Source organism: Tympanuchus pallidicinctus, unplaced genomic scaffold, assembly GCF_026119805.1.
Source record: "Tympanuchus pallidicinctus isolate F22 unplaced genomic scaffold, pur_lepc_1.0 scaffold23, whole genome shotgun sequence".
NCBI classification, from domain to species: domain Eukaryota; kingdom Metazoa; phylum Chordata; class Aves; order Galliformes; family Phasianidae; genus Tympanuchus; species Tympanuchus pallidicinctus.
The window spans coordinates 10,673,702-10,694,402 of NW_026294740.1; the positions used below are offsets into that span (position 1 = coordinate 10,673,702).

The 20,701-nt window shown below is 52.6% G+C and overlaps 2 protein-coding genes across 16 annotated transcripts in view; one reads left to right on the forward strand and one right to left on the reverse strand.

Moving 5' to 3' along the window:
- Positions 1–3,020, forward strand: part of TMEM94 (transmembrane protein 94) — a 45,473-nt gene extending 42,453 nt beyond the window's left edge. For all 5 annotated transcript variants that reach the window (XM_052687862.1, XM_052687861.1, XM_052687860.1 and 2 more), the window contains 3 exons: positions 701–794; positions 1,052–1,222; positions 1,992–3,020. In XM_052687862.1, the coding sequence (XP_052543822.1) occupies positions 701–794; positions 1,052–1,222; positions 1,992–2,064 (338 nt within the window). In that variant the 3' untranslated portion in view covers positions 2,065–3,020. The remainder of the gene's footprint in view (positions 1–700; positions 795–1,051; positions 1,223–1,991) is intronic.
- A 2,172-nt stretch (positions 3,021–5,192) lies between these two features.
- The window catches only part of CASKIN2 (CASK interacting protein 2), a 31,320-nt gene continuing 15,811 nt past the window's right edge, over positions 5,193–20,701 (reverse strand). For 7 of the 11 annotated variants that reach the window (XM_052687853.1, XM_052687848.1, XM_052687849.1 and 4 more), the window contains 18 exons: positions 17,220–17,271; positions 15,753–15,850; positions 15,502–15,647; positions 15,293–15,388; positions 14,387–14,517; positions 14,062–14,170; positions 13,807–13,915; positions 13,406–13,500; positions 13,209–13,326; positions 12,784–12,969; positions 12,292–12,413; positions 11,958–12,039; positions 11,749–11,843; positions 11,430–11,540; positions 11,214–11,315; positions 10,853–10,991; positions 7,900–10,510; positions 5,193–7,606 (listed from right to left, as the gene is read on the reverse strand). In XM_052687853.1, the coding sequence (XP_052543813.1) occupies positions 7,510–7,606; positions 7,900–10,510; positions 10,853–10,991; positions 11,214–11,315; positions 11,430–11,540; positions 11,749–11,843; positions 11,958–12,039; positions 12,292–12,413; positions 12,784–12,969; positions 13,209–13,326; positions 13,406–13,500; positions 13,807–13,915; positions 14,062–14,170; positions 14,387–14,517; positions 15,293–15,388; positions 15,502–15,647; positions 15,753–15,850; positions 17,220–17,271 (4,499 nt within the window). In that variant the 3' untranslated portion in view covers positions 5,193–7,509. Of the gene's footprint in view, positions 7,607–7,899; positions 10,511–10,852; positions 10,992–11,213; positions 11,316–11,429; positions 11,541–11,748; positions 11,844–11,957; positions 12,040–12,291; positions 12,414–12,783; positions 12,970–13,208; positions 13,327–13,405; positions 13,501–13,806; positions 13,916–14,061; positions 14,171–14,386; positions 14,518–15,292; positions 15,389–15,501; positions 15,648–15,752; positions 15,851–17,219; positions 17,272–17,365; positions 17,778–20,701 lie in introns of those variants that run through there. The other 4 variants (XM_052687857.1, XM_052687854.1, XM_052687855.1 and 1 more) reach the window with 4 other exon arrangements.

Here is a 20,701-nt window from a genome sequence, read left to right on the forward strand (position 1 = left end):
CTAATAAATATAAGTCAGCACCTTCAGAGTTGATTCTGCCTTTTGCCTGCTGGGGAAACACTTATTCTGTTGCATCAGAAACGTATCCTCTGTCTTTGTGTAAATTAACTAACAGGGTTCTACTGCTCTTCAGAAATATGACTCACCCTCTGTTCCCGTCAGCATCTTATAAAGAACCCCCCATTCCTTCTCCCAAACATCAGTGCAGGACTGTGACAGTCCTGCAGGCTGAGGGCAGCCAGGCCCTGGCTGACCCTTATCACTGGTGCATAGTTGCCTGTCAGAGTAGCTCCAGCTGCTCTCCTGTGATCTTAAAGAGCCTCTGCTCCCTTTTCACCACATAATGTTGTGCATCAGTGCTTAATAGAACGTATCATGTTGAGATATGCAGCGTGTCCAGGTCAACAGAAATGTTCCTGATTTGAGAGATAGGTCAATTTTTGGTGTGCATTACATAAGCACACCAGGCTGAGAAACAGCTTTGGGATCCCTTTGGTGTGTAATGCTGTGCAGTATTATTACTGTGCCCCTCTTTTCTTATTTAGGGACTTGGGTTTGCTGTGGGGAGACTGGCCTGCAAGGACCTTGAATGAAAGCTAGGTTTCAAGAACATAAAACTTGTACCCCTTTGGAGTAAGAGCTGTTGATGGATATTGTAAAGCATTGTATATATAACATTCTGTTTTATCTATCTCTGTAGTTTTCATATCCATCACTCATGTCCATCGGACTAAGCCCTTGTGGAAGAAAAGCCCCCTCTCCAACTGGTGGTGGACGCTCACTGTGGCTATTGTGTGAGTATCTCCAGGCCCTGATAAGGGATTCCAGAGTGCTGACGGGAGGAGGGCTCTAGACCTTCTCCAGCACCAGATTGCTGACACAGGAAAATGGTAGCATGCAGCACTGGTTCTGCAGTGCTGAACTTCATGCAAGGTGAAGTATCCCTGTTGTGAATCTGGAGGTAGTTTATCTGGGCCTGAATTCTGATGTGCAGATCCTGGAAAGTGTGTTAGCTCTGCTGAGAACTTGCTGTGTCTGTTTATGATCTTAGATTAATGGGGCAAGTAGCACAGACCCTGCTGGACCTGAAGCTCTGGGAAAACCTCAGTTCTCCACTGACTTTTAAGTACATTTCCATCTCTCCAGTCTCGTGGCTCCTGGGTTTTCTTTCCTTGATCCTGGTGGTTATCATCAATGAGATTGTCAAGCTGCATGAAATAAGGTATGGGAGCAGCTTAGTCTTGAGCTGCAGAGAAATAATACACAGAGAACAGGTGGGGAATAAAAAGGAAAATCTGACTGTGCTGTGTAAATCACCTGGCTATTGTGTGCATGCTCATGTTCCAACTCTCAGAAAGGAAGTACAGAGGAGGAAGGAGGGTCAGAAGAGGGCAGGGACACTGAGACCAAAATTCCTTATCTCCCCCTAGTGAAAAGGAGACAGCCAACATCTGTGAGATGCCAAGTGTGGCTTGGAGAGAGCTGTTCTCTATATCTTGTCCCAAGAGGGACAATGAAGTAATGAATCACAGTTGAGGAAATAATGTCTTCACACAGTGCCTGGATTGTGGGATCCATTTCCACGTAAAGTAGCTGAAACCAAGAATTGGCAGGCAAAGTTCTTCCTAGTACAGGGATCAGGTAGAGCTGGGAGTTAATGCTAATGAACATTGATTCAAGAGAGTTGATGGGGAAAGGCAGTGGGGATTGCAGGGAATGTTGATTGGGGTACAGCTTTCATTTCTCTTCATGGGAGGGGTTTCTGGACCTTCCTGCACTGTGTCTGGTGGCCTTGGAGACAGGACTTTGCTGGTGGGGGTAGGTGTGAGACCATGGGCTGCTCTCTAGATTTGACTCTCCTCTTGGTAGTGGAGGGCCCTGGCCAGAGGGCTCCCCTGCTTCTCAGGGCTGTGCAGCTCAGGAGCTGTAGTGGGGCAGCTCTGCCTTTTGCCCTTCCATGTGCTGACTGCTATTTCTCCTGTCTCCTCTAGGGTCCGGGTCCGTTACCAAAAGAGGCAGAAGTTGCAGTTTGAAACAAAGCTGGGGATGAATTCTCCATTTTAAATGCTTTCAACTTGAATTCCCTGGGGGCAGGGTCACACAGCAACATCCTGCAAGGGGAGAGCAGCTGCTCACAGGCTCAGGAAGTTTCCTTTCACACATACAAACCAGATGGCCTCTGCAAAACTGCATCAGCACCTTCAGGGGAGGCTCAGGCAGGACTCTTCTAGTAGGATCCCCCAGTAGGTATGCAGTCCTTTTCTGGCCTGCCACGTTGCTCTCAAGGGAGCCTGCAAGCTCTGATGGCTGTTCAGGCTGCTTTTCCTTTATTTATTTATTAGTAGAGGTTTTTGTTAGTATAATTGTGATGCTGAAATCAACTGACTCCTTCCTTCTGGGTGAGCAAATGTTTGTTTGTTTTTTACCTGGTTGGATAATCTAGGGCCAGAAGGGGAAACTACAGGGCTGCTAAAGCAAAAGATTTCTATTGAAACTTTTTTTTTTTTTTCCTGCTTTCCTGGATGATGCATGTGTGCATGCCTGCGCGTGCCCTCAGCTGCCTTCCTCAGCTATCTCTCCTGCTGCTCTTGAGAGTATTGTGGGAATGTGACCTCCAGCCCTCAGCTGGCACAAAGGGATACTGGGAAGGAGCTCTGGTGCCATGCTAGGAAAGTCTGTCTGTCATGGCCAGGACTGCTCTTTAGTGTTGTAGCTGCGTGCCAACTGTTAGTGCTTCAGGAGATGAATGGAAAGGCCTTTAAGAGAAGCTGTCTGAGTTTAACCCTACTTCTGTGGAGCACAGGGAGTTAGGAGGACAGCTCTGCCTGCTTGCACAGCCCAGCTTCCTCCAGCCTATTTGAACCAGCTCTTGTCTGCTTTAATTGCCCTCAAACAGGTAGGTTTACAACTGTCCTCATTTTTGTGATTTTAATTGCTGTTCAGCGAAATGGCTGCTTGAGAGAGCAATATTTGCATCTAGAGATAAAACCTGAGACCTCCCTACCCCTTGCATGGAGCAAGGGAGGTGTATTTCCATCTATATCTTGCAGTTGTGACTCCTTTCCCAGCCTGGAACTGTGCTGCACCCGTGGAATAGGGATTCCCTTCTCCCAGTCATGTCTTTCTGTGGTAGTGCTTGGAAGTCTCTCCCCCCCGTGCTTCTCCCCACACAGCTATACCCATTTTTCTGGAGACATCTTTCTTTAGCTGGGGGAAACATTCCACTTCTGGCTACTGCAAACCAGGATGTGCCTCTAGTGCTGCACATATACTCCTGAGCTCTGAACAGACCCCAGCTGCAGGGGAATAGTGGTGCTGTTGTGGGCTTACAGTTGGGGGCTGTGCAGGAGCACGTAGGCTTGCCAACCTATTTACAGCTCATCGAGACACTGACTGTCTTTCTAGTTCTAAAAACTGGTTAAACCTGACAAATCCTGGCAGTGTTTTTGCTTCCAATATTAACACTACAGTACACAGCTGCTGTTTCCCTTTGGTGTCCTATGCTAACACAAGGCTGCTGGTCTTCCCTGGCAGGCAGGGCGCTAGCTGGGATACCCAGCCCTACCTGCTGCTCCACCTTATCTTCCTTACATTTCAACAAAAACAGGGAGAATGCTTGTCATTAAGCAATACCCTTATTGCTGTGGGTCTAGCAGGGGAGCTGGAGTACAGCCAGTCTTTGAGCTCTGAGGACAGAGTGAGGCTGCTGGAGGCACAGTACAGGTGTCAGGGGGCCTGGAACCTGTTCTGCAGCTGCAGAGGGGCTGCTCAGGCTCTATGCTGTTGGCAGAGTTGTATGGAATAGGGAGCCAGTAGCTCAGTGGGGAAAGGCAAAGCTGCTCACCTGCAGTGCAGCAATAATCGGTCAGCCTTTGCCAGGTAAGCTGAGCTGAGCTCTTCCTTCACTCCTTTTGCATCTGCAGGGCTGCCTGGCTCAGAGAGAAGAATGAGCTGCTGCTTTCAGTCTCACTTAGCTTACTGAAAGTGAGCTCCAGATCGCTGGCAACTGAGAAATCAGCTTCTCTTTCTGATGCTAGGGCTGGCTGACAAGTCGGGCACTATCTTCTCAATGCTATGCCTGCAGAGCAGCCTGCCACCCAGACCTTAGCTCTTGCTCTGTGCTGCTGAACCTGTGGGCAACAAAAGGCAGAAGCTAGGACTTCATGCTAGCTGCACCTTCTGCGAGAGGCGGTGCCTCTAAGGTTTCTTTCTGTGGGTGATCACAAAAGTTATTGTTCTGCATCCTCCTTCCTGTGTTAGACTTGGGCAGAGCCATGGCCTATTAAACGGGCCTTTGGGATGCTCTGACATTGCCACCCCTCCTCTGCCATTGAGGCACCTGAGGACCGGAGTGAATGGCTTCAGGAGGAAGTTTCCTACATCAAGATGTTTTTAAATGGTGTATATTTTATATTAAATTTTTGGGGGATGTATGTAAAAATATTTGATTTGTATTAAAAAAACAAACAAACCCTAACACACGTGCATCCAGTATATGAACAGTAATAAATCACTGTCTTAAAAAACATATCCCGTGAAAGCTGGAGGGCCTCTACACCTTGCAAAGCAAGGAGCTATGGATGTGTGCAGTTGGTCATGCTATGGGGTCACAGCTAATGTAACTCACCTCTGTTGTAGGAACACAGCCTGAAAGCTTGGTACTCCCAGAATCCCACCCTGACACTTTCTCCCAGTTTTTGCTGAGCCTTGGGCAAATGAGCCCAACACTGCATGGTTCTCCCACACAGCAACCTTTCCCTTACCGATTGGTCTCCAGGCAGGTGCTTGCTGCATGGTCATTGCTGACTGCTGTGAATGCAGCAGGCGGTGCAGCTTGAAACTCAGGAAGAAAGGCTGGTGGTGAGGAGCAAGCACTGGGAGCTCTGGAGAAACACTGATGAGATGAGGCCTAGGCTGCTTGGCCTGAGCAAAGGATCCAAAGCTGGGCAGAGGGACAGGAAGGTAGCACTCGTACCCAGTGTGCTCATCACATGCTGCTGTCACAGTCATCATGCTCAGTCTGAACATTAACCTTGCTAGAGGTGACAGCACATCGTGTATCAGGGAAATTATCTGAAGGAACCCAGATCTTAAGCATGCAGGGGGCAGGGTAAAACTGCTCCTCAGCAGGCTTCAAACAGAGCAGGAGGTGAGATTGTATGATTTGACATGAAGAAGACAACTATGCAGAATTATAAAAAGGGTGAAATAGGCCCCACTGTTTAATAGAATTCAGTCTTAATGGATGTTAGTGGAAAACAAAACATTATCAACACAAACAGCAGAAGGTTTAAAATCTTGTCAGTCTAATGATTACATGGGCAATTTGTTTTGCTTCTGTCTTGCTGCACGGAGCAGGTGCAGGCAGGGTCAGTCCCAGCCACAGTGTGCATAACTTACACACCATACAGTAGCTTCAAAATAGAGATCTAGAGCTTAAAAAATAGGTATTCTTCTGAAAAAATCAAGTGTTTAATTCCCTTATTGACAGTGAGAGCGGCATGATGCTGCCCTCAGGTGGCTCAGACAGCAACAGCTCCACACCAGTGTCCTCTTACACCTGACCCAAGGGTACAAGACTTGCGGTTCTGGCTAGTAAATATATATAATAAATCACATTTAAAATATATACATTGGCCTTTAAAAAGAAATTACAGTTTATCAATGTCAGGAAAAACAAACAAACAAACAAAACCAAAAAAACTGGATTTGTCCCAGGTTGACTCATGAGAATAAAAACAGTTGTTAAAAGGTTTGTGCAAACCTTTTGATAAAGTGCCACAGGCTGGATCTATTTTAAAATCATCATGTCCACGATGCAGCACTTGCCTGTCAGACGTGGTCATTTAAACACGGGCAATATGATGTATAGAGCAACCAACTAGCCAGGAGTAAGGTGCCTTAACCACCTCAAACTGACCTCAGGTCCCAGCCAATCCTTTCTTGGGGAATTTTCCATCTTTGCTTCCCAGCCCAGGAGCAAGGCTAGCACATCCTATCAGGCCGTGGTGCCATGGCCATGTGGGGGAAGGCCCACATGAGCCAACTGGGCAGGCTCTGCTCTTCCATGCAAGGTAAGGGGCTGTGAACAAGCTCCTTCAGTCTCACATTCCCCAAAGGACTGGGAAAACCTTCTTGGCCACCTTCTCCCTTTCCAGTTTGGTTTTGTGTGAGACATTTTCTAACAGAGGTTGGAAATGGAATTTATTTTTTCCCTTTGTTCAGAATTTTCCTAACAAATGGCACTTCAGTACAATCTTAGGTTCCCTTCTGGTGCTGCGGTGCTTTCATTTGCTTGGCATGCTGAGTGCAAGCCAAGTTCAGGGCTCTTGGTCATATTTAGACATGCACTACTAAACAGATCCTGGAAGAGAAATCTGTCTTCAAGCTATGCAGACGTTCCTATTGCTGGATGCAATGAGCTACCACTGCTGTTCCCCTGCTACAGCCACCGGGCTGTAACTGCATCCAGTGTGTGTGCACAGCAGCTGTTACTGAGCTGAGTTCACCCCATGCATGTGAGATCACCCCTCTCACTGGGTTTTAGCACTGCATGGAAGCCTGATCCCAAATGCTGCTGCTGTGTAACAGCATTCACAGCCTGTGCCAGCATCTCCTTGCAGGGAGAGTGCAAATGGGAAGAGGGAGTAGGAAGAGGGCCCACACCTAAAAAGAAATGAGGGTTAAAGAAAAAAACAAAAAGCTACCACTAACCCTTCTGCTACTTCATCCCTGGAAGCTCGAGGGCTGCATTTTGGGTAGGCACAGTGTAGCAAAGGCCAGCCTCCACAGAATACATTGCTCTAGACTGCCTTAAATGTGTCCGTGTGCGGCATTCAGTGCCCCCATCCCCATGACTGTGGGCATACACAGTGCAAGCCCCATCCTGGGAGGTGTGGGTCCCACTGGGGCTTTCAATCCACTCGCATTACATGCTGCCTGACACTAATGCATTTGGAAAAGCAACAAATAAAGCAGGAAGGTTCCTTCTCACTGTACGAGCTGCCAAATGAGGACAAGCCCTGTCTTCTTTCAGCTGCTGTCAGGCAAGGCTCTGCGTGGTAGCCAGCTCCATGGCAGTTGCCCAGGAAGGTCTTTCTTTTGACACACTGTTGGCAGGGGATAAATAATAAGAAGCAGGACTCAGTGCAGTGAGGAAAGAGAAAGGTCCCTTGTGGAGGTTCCTCAGCTCTGTGCAAGGGAGCAAGGACTCCTCCATGGCCTCCAGGAGCGCAGCCCTCCTGGGCTCTCCTCTTTCTGTCAGTCCAAAGGAAAATGCCCGACTCCCTCAGAAAGCAGCCCGCAGTTGTGCAGCAGTGGTGACATGAGGCCAGGCAGCTCTCAGTGACATGAGGGGTGAGGAGGGCAATCCACATCCCCAGCAGTGTTGCAAAGTGCAGGGAGGGGGCAGCTGGAGGAACCTAAAGGCACCGCTTGGCGCTGATCCGTTCTTCCCCCATCAGGCTGACAGAGCAGACAGAGGCGGGAAAGGGAAACAGGGAACAAGCCTCAGTCCAACATTGCATCCAACTGGTCGGCCAGATCATCAAACATACTGCTGATGTCCTCCAGGATGTTCTTGGCTGAGTGCGTGGCCCTGAGGGGGCTGTGAAGGGAAGGGAGAGGTGGTTAGAACACAGCCTGAAGGCTCAAAGTGCAAATGGGGCAGAGGCAGCCAGGATGGACTGGATCCTCCCAGGCACAGCCAGACCTCAGCATGCTCGACTGAGTGTGTCACAGGCATGTGTTATCTGTGTGCTGCAGCCTGCACACAGTCCTGGGGCTGCCTGGGCACCAGCTGCTGCCTGTAGGGCTGGAGGCCCCCAGCCCTATGCCTGGCTCCCCAGTACCATTCCCAGGGGTCTCACCCCAGCATCTTCTCCCCCAAAGCCACCTCACCTCTGCACCTCCTCCACTGTGATCTTCTCAGCTGCCTGCAATGCGGTAATGCTGGTGTGCTCCAGCCGCTGCTGGACCAGGGCAGCCCCTGGAGCAGAGGCCAAGGGCTTTACAAACACCTTGCTGCTTGCCTCCAGTGTCAGCGGGCTGGGGCCAGCCAGGGACCCGATCACATCTGGCACTGACTCAGTGGCTGCCCAGGGAGCGACAGTATGGCGGGAGGGCTGCAGGACCTGCTGGTAGATGGTCTTGGGCCCAGAGAACACCAGCTTTGTGGATGCCACTGAAGTGTGCTTGGCAGGGATGTCTGCAAGAGAAAAAGCCTCATGGCATGAGGTGGCACAGGTCCCCCTCACTGGGCTGGTTGGGAATGCCACATCGAGCCAGCCTTGGTAGAAGAGAGCCTCAGACCCTGCCACAACCCTAGAGGCCTCCCCACAGATCCCCATACCTGGAGCAGGCATCCTCACCACAGTAGTGCTGAGCAGTTCTGTGGGGCTGGGAGCTTTGATGGGGCTTGGTGCCTTCTTAATCCCTTTCTCCAGTGACAAGATGCTCTTCTCTATCTCAGCAATCCTGAACTCCACACTGTCATCGTCAAAAGCATCTCCAGCCAGTCCAGCCTGTGGTGCTGGCCCCTGTGTGGTGGGGCCCACGATGCTTACAGCCTGGGCCTGGGCATACTGGGGTGCAGAGCTGGCTCCCACCTCAGCCTGCCCTGCCATGCTGAATGCCTTCAGCACTGCCTGCAGCGGCTCCCGCTCCTTGAAGCGGGGTCGGCGCTTCACCGTGTCTGACTCAGTGAGGTTGAACTCCAGCATGGGCAGCTCCCTGGTGGCAGTGGACACAGCCGTCTCCTTCCCATCAGAGCACAGGGACTCCGCAGGCTGGGAATTGGGCTCTGTGCCTTGCACTGCAGTGTCAGCCTTAGGTTGCCCAGCAGGCTTTGGTCGCTGCTTGATAGTTAAGTTGCCTTCTTCTGCAAAGGGGATGCACTCACTGGAACTGTTCTGGGAGGATGAAGAGACCTCTGGCTTGGCCTCTTCTTCTGCATCTGAGCAGGCATCCTCCTGCCTACCCTGCACAGCCTCTGACATGGGAGTACTGGGCTCACTCAGTGTCCGTCTCCTTGGCTTGCTGCTATCAAATGAGTCCCAGCCAGAATCAGAGAGCACAGTGCCACTGGGATCACAACTGTTGTGGGACTTATCATCCACAGCAGCCTTGGAGAGAGAGTCCTGAGCCACATGCAGTGGTTTCGGGGCTAGGAGAGGTTTGGGTGGGTTCAGCCCTGGTGTTTCCTCCAGTGCGGCCACCAGGTTCCTTACTGTCCTGCTGCAGCCGCTGTCACTGGGGCTGGCACCTGTGTCAGCCACATCCCGGGGTACAGAAGGCTGTCGCTCAGGGTTAGGAGGCTGTTCATTGTCCACTTCGGTGGTGGGAGTGCTAGAGACAGAACTGAGACGCTTAGGAGGCGGCGGCGGGGGGCCCTTGCGCTTGGCCCGGATGGCAAAGGACTGGCTGCGGGTCACCTTGGCCTCTGTCTGCAGGCAGGCCCGTGGCATCTGGCTGCGTCCTGGCCGCCGCGTCAGGGTGGCATAGGAGCCCAGCGTGCTGGTGGGCATCCCCTCCTTCTCCTCAGGCTCTCCATCTGACAGTGCATAGCGGTTCAGGCTGTGTGAGCGCTTCTTGTTCTTGGAGCCTTCACCCGCCTTGTGCTGCTCCCCTGTCTGCCAGGCATTCGGGGTTGTGGCAGCTTTGAGCAGCTCAGCAGGGCTACATTGACTGTGCAGGTACGAGAAAGCTTTTGGGGCTGATGTCTGCAGACTGTTTTTCTGCCCAGAGGAGGGGTAGGAGTGTGCAGAGGTCTTAGGCTGCTCTGCTCCCTGGCTGGAAGGGGTTCTTGGGGATTTCAAGGAGACATGTGGGTACATGAAGACATATGGAGCTGTTGCCTTGCTGGGAGTCTGGGGAGGAGTGCTGGGAGTGACCATCAGTGTCCCCACATGGCCAGCACCTTTCTGAGCTGTCAGCCGGGCATACTGATCTGTGCCTTCAGGCAGGTTCCTCTCCTTGAGAGGGCTGCCCCCACTGCAATTAGCGAAGCCATTCAGCCCCTCAGGGGAGGTGAGCTTCCCATAGGGCTCTGGGCTAGGTTGTCTCGGCAGGCTGGCCAGGTTTTCCTTGCTGTGAGGTGGCATGCAGGACTGCCCGCTGCTGCTGCTGCTGCTCTCCCCGCTGCCCAGGCTCTCCTGAGAGGGACTGGAGAGGTGCCGGCACGGCACGTTGTCCTGTGAGTGCCCCGAGCCCCGGGACCGCACCCCAATGCTCTCCTGGCTCCGTGACATTCCCTGGCTGTTTTTGATGCTGAGCGTCTCGTGGCAGCTGTTGGACATGGCTGTCTGGAGCTCGTAGCTGAGCTCGCTGTCCTGGAACGTTGTCATTTTGGGTGTGTTTGGGGACTGGCACTCCCCATTCTCCAGTGACTCAATAGTGACAATGTCCAGGGCACCAGGGACTTTATGTCTTGTCAGTGTCGCTTCTGTTTGGCTGAGGCTTTTGTGGAGGTCTCTGAGCTTCTTTACAGCCAACATGATCTTCTTCTGGTGGCCTAGGACAGAGTTTCAAGAGGAAAGGGATGTTAGGCTGGCTCCTTCCCTTGAAGGCCTTTGTTTTTTGGCCGAGAACAGCCAAGGTCATACCACCAACTGGGGCAAAGGCCTTCAGGTTATCCAGAGCCTGCCTATGAGAGGAGATAAACCAATGCCAACCTCCAACAAGCACAGCCTTACTCCAGTCTGCCCAAGGTAGTCCTTGGGGATGACCAGGAACTCCCCTTTGCAGGTGTACAGGACATGCCTGCACTGCCCACCCCATGCGAGGTCAGGACATGAGGACCTGGCCAGGAGACTCAGCTGCCCTGGGCTACCCTTATGATGCAGCAAGGACTCACCCAGCTTGTTGATGCCAATCTCTTGCAAATCCTCCCATGTCAGGTCTGTGACAATGGTGATGGAGTCATAGCCGTTGTTTACCAATTTTTTGTGGTATTGTGGCAAACCAATGGCACTGAGCCAATCCATCAGATCAGCCTGTGAAGAGCACAGAGATGCTGCCATGAGCATCAAGGGATGGGCAGTGCTTTCACCCACCTTCTCCCTGTTCCTGTCTGGGAGGCTGCTTTCTCGGGATCTCTCCCTGGCTGAATTAATGCAGGCAGTTTCAGTGTTCATTTTCTTATAGCTCCCCCATCCTGTCCTGGGGAAAGGCAGCTCTGAGAAAAGAGGACCAAAGCCCTGACGCCAGGGACTCACCGGAATATAGTTGGGCAGCCACTCGGTGATACTGAGCTGCCCAATCTCACTGGAGATCTTCTTCCTGTGGCCTGGTTTGGTCACACCGATGGCTGTCAGGTCCTAACACAAGCAGAGCGGGGCAACAGTTAGCAGCAGCATGGAAAGCATGGAGCAGCGAGCACCTACAGCCAGCAGGACAAGGGGTGCAAGCCTGCAGGGAAGGACTTGCCTTACCTCTGGTGTCATTCGACTGATGGTGGGGACATCGTAGCCAGCGTTGAGGAAGTTGACAGTGTATGACTCCAGCTGGAACTCACTCAGCCAGTTGTAAATGGCTTCTGCATCCTGGGGAGAGGACAAGGCAAAGAGAAGCCTGTGACGATAGCTGCATGGCTTGGTTGGAGCACGACAACAGGACCTCCTTGAGCAAGACCCACTCGTTCCCAGCATTCCCAAAACTCAGCTCCATCTCCCCAGTGCAGCAAGAGCTGGGCAGAGAGCCCCAGACATGGTCCTCCCACCCTGCATACCAGATGCTGCCTGGCCTAATTACCTTCCCCTCAAGGAGCTGCTCAGGTCGCAGAAACTGGTGTGAAAAGACTTTGTCTCCAGGGGTGCAGCTGCTAGGGGTCTGGTGGCCTGGGGGCCCTGGCAGAGAGGACAGGGGAGAGGAGAGAGTCACACAGGGACCTGGGCAGCACACAGCCCCAAGGACAGGGCACAGTTGTCCCTAAGGCCCCATGGTTTTGAGACATCCCTCACCTGTCATGGAAGTAATCTGCTCATTGCGTGGCTCTGATCCCAAAATCTGTTGCTGGAGGTCATCACCAGTGGAGGGCAGCGGCTGAGGGAGAGGAAGAACGAGTGGAGGAAAAACATCCCTCCAGAAGGGTCTTATTTCTGGGAGCTCTAGTCCCACTGTTTTTTTTCCCACAGCAGCAAATACATTTTGATAAAGGATGCTCAGCTTTGTCAGTCCCTGCTTTGCCAAGAGGTGCAGGGGATTACAAGGGAAGCGCTAGACTACATCGTCATCCTGATTCAGCCCGGGTTAACTGTGGGGAACAGCATGGGGACAGCAGGGGCTGGTACCTACCCTGGTGTTCTCAATGACGATGTTGGTGTTTTGCCCGTTGGTGCCCTCAGCGCTCTGTCCACTGCCTGCACTGCGGATGCTGCCAATGCTGCCCTCACTGCCCACGCTGTTCCTGTCTCCTGCTGCTCAAGGATAGGAGGGAAGGCTGTCAGCTGCGACAGCACAATGACAACAGCAAAATCCAGCCCCCCCCAAGGTCCCTCCAGCCACACATCATGCAACAGTCCCTCCTGGCACACACAGCACAGACAGGGTGACCTGGGCTGGCATGGGACACACAAAAGGGACATGAGAGCTCAGTCTGACTGAAGACACCGGGAGGCTGCTCTATGGACTCCCCTAAGCTCCCTTTCTCTACAGTTGCTCCCTCTTGTCTAGCTGCTTCCCTGTGAGGATGCGGAAGGAGAAAGTATCCCAAAGTCCCCCACGCAGACAGGGCTGGGGGCAGAGAAAGGTCCGCAGTCATTCTCCCTCCGCAGCTGCATCCCTGACCTGAGCTGTCAGGGCCTGGGGCCGTCCAGGTTAGGGTGAGGTGGCCATAGGATGCTGGGGCTGCCTGCTGCGGACACTCGCTGGGGAGATGCTGCAGCTGTGGAGGGCTGCAGTCAGGGAGTGCCGTGGGGGCCCCAGGAGTGCCCTGGTGCTGGTGTGTGGACGCCATGCGGGGGAGGATCATGCCTGCATTCAAAGACAAAACATGCATGGTCAGAGTTTGTGTAGGAGACAGCAAGGGGGCACATCTCAGTCTCAAACCCCAGATTTCTACCACACCAGTCACACAGCCTCCTGTGTCCACCAGAATCCTCTCTTTCCCTGCCACCTAGCTAGCCAGGGCTGCAGGGACTTGTCTATGGGAGGTGCTGGGAAGGGTGAGGTGGTTTCATACGGGAGACAACAGGCCCAGGGTGGTCACTGACCTGTTCGCTTGCTGATGACTTCAGCAATGGAGGGGGGGAAGTACCCAATGCGATCAGTGCCTTTCTGAATGTCATGGATGTGTCCCTTCCATCGCCCATCCGGATGCTGCTCCAGGACCTGATGTAGGGAGAGGAGGATGGGGCTGGTACTGTGGGTAGTGGTGGAGATGGGGGCAGGGAGTCGGGAGCAGTCTCACCGTAATGACGTCTCCTGCCCGGACATTGAGAGCAGTTGGGTCATGGAGGTTCCAAAAATCCTTCAAAGCTCGTACCTTCAGGATTCCTGATGCCTCTGAACAAGAGACAGAAAAACAAAGGAAGGTGTCAGCGCACAGCAGGGCAAGGGAGTGGATTGGGAAAGGCAGGAGGAGAAAAAAAGAGTGAAGAGAGAACATTAATACTGCAGGTAGGGCTTGCTTGATCACTGGGGATCACCCACAAGGAGAATGGGAGCACATGTGATGAGACTCAGCTACTGACACTTGCACACAGGCTGGTTTAACACTACTGGGAGGGTAAGAGCAACAGGCAAGTTCCATTAGGAAGATGTTCCTCTCAGTGCCAGGCAGGCCCTGGCCACAGGCAAGTCCCATCTCACCTCTCAGCAGCTGCTTTATGTCTTTGCTGGCATGTGAAGTGGTAAACTGGTTGACAATGTCCAATGCTGTCTGGTTGTAGGTGTTCCTGATGTTCACGTCAACACCGCCCTGCCCAAGGAGGGATACAATTAGTGCCAGAGTCTGCAGCAGCAGCCACCTGGAAGGGGATGGGGGGAGGAAGGGCATGAGAGGGAGAAGATGATCAAGCCTCATGGGTTTGTCCACAAGTGCAGTCCTGTCCCTGTTGTGCTCACCTCCAGCAGTAACCGCACCACCTCTGTTTTGCCATAGAGCGCGGCCTCATGCAAGGCTGTGCCCGTCTTTGTCTGCTTATTGATCTCAATTCCAGCCTTCAGCAGCTGCCTGGTAGCAAGGAGGGAAAGGCATGAACAGGAGGACACAGGAACAGGGGCCAGGGGATCAGCTCTTTGCAATGGGAAGGGGACAACCCTCTGCACTGCTGAGGCTTTGGGAATGAGGCACCAGTGCCTGTAACAGGGACATGAGTTTAGGAGGATGCAAGACCGAAGTCATGACAGTTTTTGGCACTGAGCAATGCCAGGGCTGTGTGGGGGTTACCTGATGATCTCCTTGTGCCCATTCTTGGCTGCCAGGTGCAGTGGGGTGGTGTAGTTGGGGTCGGTCGCGTCTTTTGACTGCCCCTCCAGGAGGGCAACGCACAGATGGCTGTTCAGTAGCAGTTGGGCCACCTGCATAGGCACAGGGTGAGCAGTGAGGTGCAGGTGACCCAGTCACAACAAGGCACTTGCACTTGCTTTCTTCAGGGCTGGCTCTGTGCTCCTTATCTCATCACTTCCATCCATCCCATAGCCTTAGGTCTTGGCTGTGCCTGGACAGAGCTTGGCTGCGACCACTGTATTGGGAGGGGCTGCAGAAAGTCACCACAGCCAGAAATAGTCTTCCCATAATCAGGCTTTTCAGATCAAGCCCGAAAAAACACATCTCCCCAAGCCTGGAGTGACCCTCAGCATCTCAAGGCAACCCAAAGGCACAGACGAGTTATTTTTACTGCCCTGTTTATAGCTGCAGATATTACAGATACTCCAAAAATGGAAATATCCCCATGTACCCCACCCCAATGGGGCATGGGACAGTCTGGCTGGCCACACACCAGCCCAACCCCACCACACTGGCTCAGCTGGGGTCTCCCGAGTCATAGGGAGGCTCTCTGTCCACACAAACTGAGCTGGGACTTTGAGCAGCTGAATGGAGCTGGGCCCTGCAGGCTGGTGGGGACCAGCAGGCTCAGCCTGTCCTTAAATGAGAGCAAAGCCACAATGGGTGGGGGGAAGGTGTGAGCTCTCAGAAACAAGGAGACTCAGGTTCTCTGTCAGTCTGCTGCTGCCTTGCTGTGAGGCTGGGAGCAAAGGCAGCAGCTCGAAGCTTCAGGACCTGGTGTTGCCTAGCCACAAGAAGAGGTGAGTGCTGCCCGCCAGGCTGTGGAGTTCATGGCAGAGTGCTCACCTTCAGTCGCCCAAACTCGCAGGCCAAGTCCAGGGGGGTTTTCTTCGCCTTGTTGATGAGACAGGGGTTGGACTGGTGCTGCAGAAGCATCTCCGACTACAGGGGAGCAATGTGCGGACTCAGCATCGCCCTGCTCCTGCATCACACCCACCCACAAGGACAGATCCAGCTGAGGTATGTGGTCGTCGCTGGCTCCAATTCCCACTTACCACCTCGTAGTGGCCATACTGTGCTGAAAGGTGCAGTGGAATCTGCCCATCCAGTGAGGCCATATTGACAGAGGCGGCAGCACGCAGCAGGACCCGCACTGGCTCCACGCGTCCCTGCCAGGCTGCGTAGTGCAGGGGACGCATCCCTGGGGGAAATGGGGCTCAGCAAGGCAGAGGGCAGCTCAGCGTCTGATATGGCTCAGAGGGCTCGGCTGGCTGCCGTAGGGAGAGGGCATGAGGTCACCCCTTACCGTTGCTGTCCTTGATGTCCACAGTGGCCTGTGCCTCCAGCAGCAGTGAGATGAGGTCCAGGCTGCCACCCAAGGCTGCATGGTGCAGTGCTGAGAACCTATAGCACAAGGCAGGGCTCAGTTCCTCCCATGCTGTTCGGACAGCCCCACTTTGCACAGGGACACGGGCTGAGGGTTGGGCCGGTCACTAGGTGGTTCATGGCTATGTCCCTTTTGACTGCTCCAAACACAGCTCAGTGTCAGCCAGTGCCTCAGTTTCCCCATAGCAAAGTGGAGGTAAATACCCCTGTGCTGCTCCTGTTCTGTCTTGCACATGCCAGCAGTGATGCCAGGAGCCCATGGCACAGCAGGAAAGGCTGCCAGCAATTAATATGCTCTGTGTCTCAGGGCTGTGAAAGGAGTCTCTTTGCCCAGCATGCTCCCCCTGTGCTGTCACCTGCAGGGCTACTGCCAAAATACGAGGTCCTTACTCCATGGAGGGAACTTTAAATGAGGAGGGATGTGCTGACCACAGCAAAGGGCTGCTTCCTCCTCCAACATAGCCGCACTGAAACCTCTACCCCAAAACAAGGGTATGGTTGGGAGGAAATCCCCCTGGCCATCCCTGCAGGGGCTTCTTACAAACCAAACACCTCATGTGGTGCTTCAACAGGGACCCTTTATGCACCAGCAGCCCTCCTGGATCTGCCTGAACATGAGCCCTATGCCTTATCAGAATTAGATCTACTTTTACTATTAGATTTTTTTTTCCTATTAAGCTCCACCTATATACTATTATTTTAAGACGGTCACGCTGCACATTTCCAACCCCCTGTAGGCTTACTAGCACTGACACTTCCTCCTACAGAGTCCTCGAAAAGAAAACAGAAATTAGGTACAACAATACTTAAACCAATGCTAATAATTTATGGGTCAGAGTTAATTCAATAAGAATAATGTGCTTATTTATTTTATTGGCCTCTGTGGTTTCCTTAACTCTCAGAACCCAGCTTATTAAGTGCTTGGATTTTGGAAGTGATGAGCTGCACAAATATGCTGCGGTCACTTAGCAACCACATCTCTTCTTTCTTTAACCCCCCTACATAAAGGGATTTTGCTCTTGGGATGTTAAACATGCACACAAGCATGTGCATGTTCTGTGGCTGGCTGGACAGTGCTCCTCAGTATGCTACCCAACACTCAGGACACCTTGAACTTGTTTCAGCCCCAGTCCTACAGGAGGAGATGCAGAAGAGCTCAGATCGACATGTTTTGTCTGCCTCTGTAGGGCTTGCACTGGCTCCATAAAGTAGCACTGTCTTGAGATATTGTTGCATTTTCAAGGCTCAGCGGTTAACTTTGAAAACTTCACAATACCCACCCAGAAGCAAGAGGGCATTGAAGAGAGAGCTACCCCAAGCAAACCTTTCCCCTCCTCTGTGGAAGTGCCGAGGCAACCAGCAGCCTCATGGGGCAGGGAGTACTCACCCATCTGCATCCTGGTAGTTCACATTCAGGCGCTTGGCAGATCCCAGGAGCTCTACAGAGACAAGTGATGACAGTCAAGGTGAGAAGCAGAGCCCCTGCAGCTGAACAGGACACCCACGAGGACCCACATCCCACAAGAAACTCACCTCCCAGCATGCAGACCACTGCCTGCCCCATCTCTGCAACGTCTCCCCTCTCTTGCTCCACATTCACCTCCACAATTCACCTTCATGAACCCTCCCTCCACCATCCTGAGCCCACTCTAACTCAGATCCATTCCCCTCTGTCCTTCCTGCCCCCTGTCCTTCTCTGTGCACCCCCAGGACCCTGGATAGGTTGGACCCTGCAACTCCTACCACTCCGTGTGGGATAGCGCTTCCCTCCCCTTTATAAGCAGCAGTGCCCCAGAAGTGCTGAGCAGGGCCATTTCACCCCCAGTCGCTGTTGTTGCCTGCCAAGGCCAGGCCCAAAGCCCACACAAATGGCATTTTTATGGTGCAGTCAGAGGCTGAAGCATCTGGCCATGAATGCCAGGATTGTGCCACTGCAGCCATCCCACCACCTGCCCCTCCCTCCCCCCTTTTCAGGGCTACATAGCAACAGAAGACGTTCACCCCACCCTGGTCCCAGCACGTGTCCCTGCTCCCCACTCCTTCCCTCAATTCGAATGAATTCCTTTCTCCCACACAGAGAGGACTGTATTCTCCATGAGGGGTTGGCAGAGGATTAACAGCTCTGGAATTCATGTGCTAAGTAAAACGGGAAAGAAAGGAAAAGGTATGCAAGGGACAAGAAATGAAGCCACTCATCTGCCTTTCCAGGCAGAGCTATCACTGATGAGCTGAGTTTAAATGCTTTGAAAGATTTCTGTGCTGTTCCCTATGAAAAATCGAAGTCTGACAACTGGGCTTCAGATCGGGCTGAACCAGCTCAAGCCACACTGAAATGAGAAGGGGTTCTAGGGAAAGAGCCTCCTTCCTTGCAGCCGAGCAGACTGGGAGATGTGCAGCCCTTCTGCCAGAAACCAGGGCTGAAAACGGGAAGGCACCCATTCATCGTCCAAATGTATGATTAAAAGGAAGCCAAATAATGGTGCATGCATTCCTGCCACTTAGAATGTTCTGTAAACAGCCTAATTATTCACAGAATCATGGGGATTGGAAAAGACCTCCAGGACCATCATCCACCACTATTTCCCCACTAAATCATGTCCCCTAGAACCGCCCTTAAAAGGTTCTTGAACACGTCCAGCGATGTGACCCAACCCCATTCCTGGGCAGCCCATTCCAGCGCCTGACCACTCTTTCGGAGAAGAAAGTTTTATCCATGAAGATGTTAACTGGTTCTTATTCTGACCAAACGTGGCATTGTCTTTGGTTGTGCTATTTTTTTGGATTTATTTCTAAGTTTACTCTATGTAAACCTTTGCTCATTACACATATATGAACGGACTTTGAGTAGCTGCTGCTGAAGGACTTGTGACTACTTGCCACGACTAAGATTGGGATGGGATGTCCATCATCAGCCAAACAGCAATTCTACAGACCTACAGAGCTCCTGCAAAGAGATCCTCACTGTGTGCATGGGCAGGAGCTCCAGAGTTTAGCTAGGTGGGCAGTGCTGAAAGAGTGCAATGGATGGAGATACCCACTGAGTACAAGCATGCCTGAAAAGGCAGAAACCCTGGGGGCTTTGCACAGGCAAAGAGAAGAGCAGAGTGATGGAGATCAGCCTGGCAGGGGAAAATGTATGTAGCACAACAAGGCAGCTTCTGCCAGCCCCATCCTGTCTACCCTGTCCAAAATTGCGTGTATGGCACATGGGGGCCAGTCAAAGCAATCCCAAAAAGACAATTTGCTCAATGTGAGGATGGGTTAAAACTGAGCAGGACCAATCCAACCACAACACTGCAATGTGGCAGCTGGATCCTTCCCAGAGGCATCATCACCTTCTTTGGGACTACACCGGGGCTGGAGTACTCACAGGCCTGGCCAACATGCTGCTGGGCATATGCTCACCTCCACGAAGGATTAATCTGGACCAAGGCCACCAAAGCAGAGAACTGATATTGAAATGCAGAAAGCCCTGCTAGAGAGAATTTCAGGGAAAAAGTCTACTTTGCACTTCCCAAAGGTTAACCCTAGACACGTCCTCCATACTCATCCCCGTGCTCCCCCTAGGGGTCCTGCTGACTCCATCCCATACCCTATGCACTCACCTGCTCCTTCCCAGACAGGATGGGACTTGGCAGCACTGACCAGGGCTGAGCAAGTCCTTGAGGGAAGGAAGCAAACTTCTGTGCAGCATCTTGCTCCCAAGCAGCAGGCAGGAAACACCTTCAGAGAGCTCCAGCAAATTGCTTACACATACAGGGTCCACATGCTACTCAGGATGTGGTCATGGCAAAGGCTGCACTCAGATATGGTGCCACAACCCTAATAGCTGATTGCTCCACCCCAGCTGTGGGAATGCACTGCTTCTCAAACTTTTGGACTCCTGGTCACAGCAGTTTCCAGCCCTGCATCACTGGTGGGGAGGGAGCTGGCTCTAAGGCACCTGGCAGGGGGAGCTGGGATTGTACGTCCCCATAAACATGTTGCAAAACAGCTCACCAGCAGCTCACCCATGCAGCATGTTGCTGCCCCATGCCTCTGTTTCCCCATGGGACTGGATTGCCTCCATTCCATGGGGCTGCACTGTGTGACATGGGGACACCCAAGAGGGCAGTCTGCGAGGGTGGGTACCTTTCAGCACCACTGGCAGCCAGCCTGGTGCAAATCCGTATTTAACCTCCTGGGACACTTGCCAGGCACTGGCTGTGTGGAGTCAGACTTACCCTTGCCCAACTCCTGTGCCAGCACACTGGGCTCCATGAGTCACTCATACGTTTCATCTCATCCCTGTGGGGACACCTGCTGTTTCCTCAAGCACCACAGTGGAGATAGACATGGTCCCTCTGGAGCATTGAACCATTTGTTGGTCGCTTGCAGGGAAGGAGAGGCTCATCTTGTTTGGGTTTGGCTGGGTATCGGGATAGACCTTATATCTCTCACGGAACTGTGGCATGAAGAGGTGACATCCACCTATCTCTCCTCTGCAGAAATTATCCCCTTCCTGCCATCCATCCATCCATCCACAGGCACGTCTGTGCCTGTGGATGGCCACCCAAACCAGCTCCTCCTGACACAGCTGCCCAGCATAGACCTGCTATTTAAAGCGCTATTTCCTAGCAGGTAGGAAGGGATTTGCTCACTTTGACAGGAAAGGAACTCGACCACAGATGAAGAAATTCAGCCAAAGCCATCCAGCAAGCTTGGGACAGAAGCTGTGTGAGGGCAAAGCCTCCCAGTCCCAGACGCCAGCCTGCATGCCGAACACCAAGCCCAGTGCTGGATTCAGCTCCCCTGACAGGAAGAAACCCCCAGGTTATCCTGGAAGATGATGGGAGATGCCATCCAAACCCAGGTGTAAGGTGCACCAGA